The following is a 6,852-nucleotide window of genomic DNA, read 5'->3' on the forward strand; positions in this document are numbered from 1 at the left end:
GCTGAAAACACTCAGGCAGCGTCGATGGAAAGAGTAATTATTAATTACGTAGATATGGAATGCTTCAGTAAAACATTAGATTTTGATCTTTGCAACTTTCTTTTAACATGCGGCCTCTGCAAGTTTACATACTTATCCAAAGTAGCTAAATGTGTCGACCTGTCTTTAGGAGCTTCCCCGGGTGATAGAAAGTTGTAATTGTCCACCGAACAGGATGGCTTCCCAAGTTTGTCAGAACTTCCACCAGGAATGTGAAGATGCAATCAACAGGCAGATTAACATGGAGCTCTATTCCTCCTATGTTTATCTCTCCATGTCCTTTTACTTTGACCGAGATGACATTAGCCTACATCACTTCTCCGAGTTCTTCAGGAAGCAGTCCCATGAGGAACAGCAGCATGCCAAGAAATGGATGGAATTCCAGAATCTGCGAGGAGGCCGGATCGTGCTGGAGGACATCAAGAAGCCAGAGCAGGATGACTGGACCAATGCTCTGGAAGCGATGCAGAGAGCCCTGCAGATGGAGAAGGACGTGAACCTGAGTCTCCTGGATCTGCACAAGCTTTCCACTCAGCGTGGTGACCCTCATCTGTGTGATTTCCTGGAGAGGAACTACATGGATGAGCAAGTGAAGATGATCAAGAAGCTTGGAGATTATGTCACCAACCTGAGGAGACTGGGCGCCCCTGAGAATGGCCTAGGAATGTACTTGTTTGACAGACTGTCCCTGGAGGAGAAGGATTAGAAGGACTTCATGTTATTACCTGTTAAAATTGTAAAATCAAACTCTTTATTTGTGTGAATCTTAACTTGACTAACTCAAAGGTATTGGAATGGTATATCAACTGAAATAAATGTCAAAATACTTAAAAAAATGTCTCAACCTAAATTAAAAGCATAAATGCTGGAAGTAGTCAGCAGGTTAGGCAGCATGTGTGGAAAGGGGAATCGAATCAGTGTTTCAGGTCAATGACCTTTCATTAGTCTTAAAATGTTAAGTCTTTCTCCTGCTGAATATCTTCAGCATTTTCTTTTCTTTTCATATTTCCAGCATCTACAGGGTTTCACTTCTTGCCCCTTTTAATGATATAAAATATTTTGTAACACTACAAAGGTAGTATATTCATCCAGAAAGCAAAGCATTCAAAAATAGGGGGAAAAATGACTTAATATCTTGCTGTGGATAGCTCAAGCTTAATTGTCATTTAGCCATATGTGAATACCTATGAATACAGCCAAATGAAACAGTGTTATTCCGGGGCCCAGGAGCAAAACACAGAACCAGCAGTCACACACAACACAAGGCACATATAACCCACATAAGAAAGCAAGCACATATAAGACATCAGTAAAATACAGTCACACAAAAAATATAGTCCAAGACCCTGAATCCATGAATGTTGCAGCTGTCTAGCTTGTCTTAAGCTGAATGAACAATGGCGGGGCAGCACCGACTCCAATGTCTCAGGCGACACTGCGGACATGGGAAGCTATTTGTCTGAGTTTGCAAATATATAAGTGGCTGGTAAAGGAGAACGTGGTCAATTAAAAAGAAATGCAGCTATGAATATAATGGACACAATGGAAAATGTCAGATTAAATAAATGAGCACTTATCATTTACTTTCACCGTGGAACAGGAGGACAATATACCAGCCATACAACTGCATTAATAAGAAAAGCTATTTTATGACTTTCATCCAGGAAGTAAAATAAATCCATGGCAGGACTTCACAGTGAACATTAGGGCCCTGGGGAGTATTCTACTACAGAATGATCAAGGAGTACAAGTTTGTTGTTCATGGCGGGTGGTGTCACACATAAACAGGGTGGCGAAGAAGGCATTTGGCATGCTGCCCTTCATCAGTCATGGCATTGAGTATAAGAGTTGGAACATTGTAATGCGGTTGTACAAGATATTGGTGAGCCCACACCTAGAGGATTGTGGATAGTTTTAGCTACCCTGTAATAAGAAAGATGTTGTTAGGCTGGAAAGAATGCATAAACATACAAGACTGTTGCTAGGACATGAGGGCCCAAGTTATAGGGCGAAGTTGGGTAGGCTAGGAATTTATTCATTGGAGTAAACTTATAGAGCTGCATAAAGCCATGAGGGGCAAAGATAGAGTGAATGCACACAGATGCTTTTGCCAGGGAAGGTGAATGAAAAACTAGAGGGCATAGATTTAAGATGAGAAAGACAGATTTAAAAGAGACCGAGGAGCAATTCTCCACTCAGAGGGTGGCTGCATATAGAACAAAATGGCCGAGGCTGGTACAATAACAGCAATTAAAGGACATTTGGACAGCTACATGCATCAGAGAAGTTTAGAGAGATACAGGCCAGAAGCATGCAAATGAGGCTAGCTTAGATGGGCATCTTGGTTGACAGTTATGGGCTGGGGTGTGAGGTCTGTGTTTGCTCTGAAATGATGTCCTTATGGTTATTTTCTTTCCCCGGCTGCAGGTGAAGGAGCGGAGCACAGAAAATCAGATGTGGTCCTCTAGTCTCTTGGCAGCTTCCATAGCCTCATGATGTTCTGCAATTAAACACAGTACTTAACTGTGCATGCTTAAAGTCAGCAGCAAAAGAACCTCTGTATATTGATACCTTAAATATCCTTACCTTGACAGTTCTAATCCATGCCATTAATATCATTAGATTTTATTAGTTATGGAGCAGGAAGAGGAGGAGAAGTCAGGCACTCCAGGTGCACTGCTACAGGACTCATACCCAACTGTACTACAAGACCTCTGGTAGTGCGACCTCAGATTAGTCTGGTTTAAAAAAGATACTTCCATTTTCATATCAGCCCATGACTCAGACCATCTGCACTGCAGGGTGGAGGAATTCATCTTAAGGATGAGGGATATGATAATGCACTTTTTTGTCCACGTCCTGTCTGGAGGCCCATCAGTCACTGCTGCATACCGAGGAGACTTTCAGTGAGATCTGCGGCACCAAGATTGTGCTGAATGGGCCAGATTAGGGACTGATTTTGCAGCACAGAACCATGCGTCCATGAGGTACTGTGGCTTGTTGTGTTGTATTGGACTCTGCTTAATACATCATGGGCACATCCCCCTCCACCATTGCTAGTAGGCTAACAGGAGGCCTCAAGAAGGCAAAATTTATCCTCAAGGATCCCCACCATCTGGGCCATGCCAACTTTTTGCAGCTATTATTGGGCGGAAGGTCCAGAGGCCTGAAGTCCCGTATCGCCTTGTTCAAGAACAACTATTTCTTTACATTCAGTTCTTGAGCTAACTATCCAAAACCCTAGTCACTACCATGTGACCCCTTTGATCATTTTGCACAAAAATGGACTTCTGTTCCTCTTGTTTTCGTGTAAAAATTTATGTTTGATTTATGTTTTCCTTGTGATACTGCTGATATAATGTGATAATGCTGCAAGTAAGTTTTGCATTGCACCTGTGCGTATGTGTCCTTGTGACCATGCAACTTGACTTTGACTTTAACTGCTGAAAGGGACACCTCCACAATCCTTGCTCCTCATTGTATTGTGGTGATGACACAACCTTCAATTAGTGAGGAATGCAGAAGGACATACTGGGAGCAGCACCAGACATATTTAAATATATAATGATGTACCAGCCTAGTGGGCCTGCAGAACCTGAGTACGTGGCTGCCTCACAGCAAAAATAGAATGTAACAGACAGAGCTAAATAATGTCATAGGTACTCAAACTGATCAAAACCTTCATACATCTAATGAGCAAAAAATAGTCTTCAAAAATAACTGGATCCCCTTTGATTACCATGCCCAGAGTGTGAGTGTTGAAGTCATAGCTCAACCACATACGAAAAGTGTGCAGAGGGTGATTCATCTCTAATTCCTCATGAGATCCTTCCCATTAAAGAAATCAATTGTCAACCGGTTAAATTCACTCCACTTGATACCAAGGTACTGTTGACAACACTGGATATAGCAACTATATTGGCAAAAGAGACTGCAGATGCTTCAGTCTGGAACAAAGTAAGAGGAAGTGTTGGAGGGAATCAATGGATTGTACAGCCTCTGTGGAAGCAAAGGGACAATTGATATAAAGGGACCCTGCATCAGGACTTTGGTGATGTTTATGCAGCAGTTTGTTTTTGGGACCAGACAATATCTCAGCTGTTGAACTGGAAACCTACTCTCCAGGGTCGTTGTGCCTCTTGTAAGTGCTGCATTTTATTGTGAATCTGAAAAATTGCCCAGGTATATTCTGTTCACGTAAACAGTTCAATTTGCTTACCTATTGCTTAATCTGTCTCCAATATTTTGGAGGTAAGTTTCAGGAAATTCCCCACTGACTTTTGGGAGTCTTTGCAAATGTATCTGAAAGGGGATTGGGGCCCTCAGGATATTCCATGATCTATAGTTGCAGAATTCGGCCATTTGGCCCATTGAATCTGTTCTGCTATTCAATCGTAGCTATTTTTTCAACCAACATTCTCCTGTGCCCTCCCCTTAATCCTGAACAGCCTTACCAACCAGGAGCCTATTAATTTCTGCCTTAAATATATACCCAATGACTTGACGCCCACGGTCCTTTCTGGCAATGAATTCCAAAGACTTACCGCCAACGGGCTGAAGAATTCAAGATGGATTAGGAGCACACACAAACCCAAATAAAAAGCAACACCTCATAAATGTCAAGTATCTCCTGTGGAAAAGATTGAGGATCCCAAATGTTTTACCAGTCACATCGGAACATATCGCGCTCTAATGCAGGTAAATTATCCTTGAAGAGAAGTCTATCCTCAGCCATTACCAAAATGATGAAAGGTGTTAACAACGGCGCTGCAAAGTAGTACTTACTCTCCAATAACTTAGTTGCCAATGTTTATTTTAGATTTTGCCAGGTCTGCTTGGGTCCAGATCTTATCACAGACTTTACATAAGCAACGACGTGCTGAACTCCAGGTGTGATATCGGTGAAACTGCCAACTGTCAAGATAACATCCGACCGAGTGCGGCATCGAAGAGCCCTGGTAAGGTTAAAGCCAGCAGGCATCGACTGGCAGACCCCCCACTGGCTGGAATTGCAGGTCCCAGAGGGAAGATGATTGTTTGTGTTGGCGGTGGTTGCCCTGATCGGAGATGCTTCAATCCATGCACCACCACCGCCGATGGCCTGAACCTCCTTGGCACCAGCACCTGCACACGTCACGGTCGGCCGAAGCTGCCTGTAAACCCCCCCAGGGAAGGCAGGAGCTACAGCTCTCTACTCTTCTGCCCAGCGCCCGGAGCAGTCACTCAGGGTCCTCTATGGGCCAACGAAACCACAGCAGCAACGGCAGTCACAGTGCCCCGAACTGTTGAAACAACAACGATAGCACCGAACATGCGTTCTCCCGAGCATATCAGTCACTTCAACGCCCTTGATAAATCAGAACACACCGAAACTCTGTCCTAGACACTTTAAAGATGCACCTCCTGGGTGCGGAAAGCAATTTCAGTCGCTCAAACCTCGAGTCTTGCCAGATTGGCGCATCATATCCAGACTGGCCGTGGGCTCGGATTTACTGGGAACTCCAGACCAGATGCGCACCGAATTAAATACCCAACTCTCAGAGATCGGGGATAAAATACTGAGGTGGCCAGCCTGTCTCTCGGGAAGAGCTTTCACTCGGGGGGTTTGTTGCATTTGGAGGGTCAGCGCGCTGCAGCCAGGGACGCGATCCGGGTAACCCTGCGCCACCCGCCTGCTCTCGGGGGCTGGCATTCTTTGATAAGGCGGTGACAGAGAGCAGTTTACTTAAGTTTTACTCCAAAAATAAACCAATCCCTTCGAAAGAATACCAAGAAAGAAAGCATACCAACTATAATTAAATTGAAAACAGGACTGCGACCTCAGCACTTAACGTATTGGTAGGTGTCCTTTGAACGTCTAATACAGTCAATACGATTTCGCTACTGGTTTTAAAACTTCGATCCCATATGTTACTTCCGGTTTTTAAAAAATTGGATGTCCAATATTTTTGCAGTAGACAATTTTACTTGCAAACGCAACCGAATGCCTTTTAACTCTCGGGTTCTTCACTTTCCAACGAGTTCTCAAAGCAGATCAGGAGAATTGACTCACACAGAACAGATATGTCCTGCTCACTGTAACCAGGCTTGGTTCTGAGTAGTTAAGTCTGGATGATACTGAGTTTATAACACACTCACTCAATGCCTCCGGAGTAGTTCATTTCCATCTCGGCGCTGGCGCAGGCAGCGCAATGTTGCATCCTTCCTGTAGACACGACCGAATCTCTGTTTGCAAAAAAGGAGAAATTATCGTCTCGAAGACAGAGTTTCGAAGTCTGATGAGTGAAATGTGCGTAACCTTTAAACAACACGCTTGATTTGACTCACGGTTAACTTCAGGAACTGAAAATGTTGTCAGACGGATCAGCAGCCATCGATAGTATAATCCGTTGCACAAATAATTCACTCATTTTACATTAAACAATGCAAAGATAAGGTTAACTAATGATGGGATATATGTAAGATAACCCGCTATGCTTGATTTTTGGCACAATTTCAGTCAGGAGAAGATAATCTTTGTAAATTCTTGATAGGGCAGTTATCGCATTAAAATATTCTGCTGGTGACGTCTAATCAAGTGAATGATCTGACTTTAAAAACATTTAAACTCATCTACCATGCGCTTTTCCAAAGAAGCGGTAATATGTAAGTAGTTGTAATTTTAACTGCGTATTGCCATATTTTGGGCTGGATGGCATCAGGCGCTTGGGAACCCGTGGAGGCAAATAGGTCATTATATGCACTCCATTGAATATAAAACAGTGTAAACTGCTGCAGAAAATAAACATTCTACCATTGTAATTAGATCTCAGG

General features: G+C 43.3%; 1 protein-coding gene across 1 annotated transcript; it reads left to right on the forward strand.

Annotated features, from left to right (window-relative positions):
• Window positions 1-214: 214 nt before the first annotated feature.
• On the forward strand, window positions 215-745 carry LOC132407195 (ferritin heavy chain B-like). Its single transcript, XM_059993483.1, has one exon. It carries the CDS (start codon window positions 215-217, stop codon window positions 743-745), a length of 531 nt encoding a protein of 176 aa, XP_059849466.1.
• The last annotated feature ends 6,107 nt before the right edge of the window (window positions 746-6,852 follow it).

The sequence above is a fragment of the Hypanus sabinus genome, chromosome 17 (genome assembly GCF_030144855.1).
Source record: "Hypanus sabinus isolate sHypSab1 chromosome 17, sHypSab1.hap1, whole genome shotgun sequence".
Classification (NCBI taxonomy): domain Eukaryota; kingdom Metazoa; phylum Chordata; class Chondrichthyes; order Myliobatiformes; family Dasyatidae; genus Hypanus; species Hypanus sabinus.

Bases quoted from the DNA above. Each gene is read 5' to 3' on its own strand.
- LOC132407195 (XM_059993483.1), top strand. From the start codon at position 215: ATGGCTTCCCAAGTTTGTCAGAACTTCCACCAGGAATGTGAAGATGCA.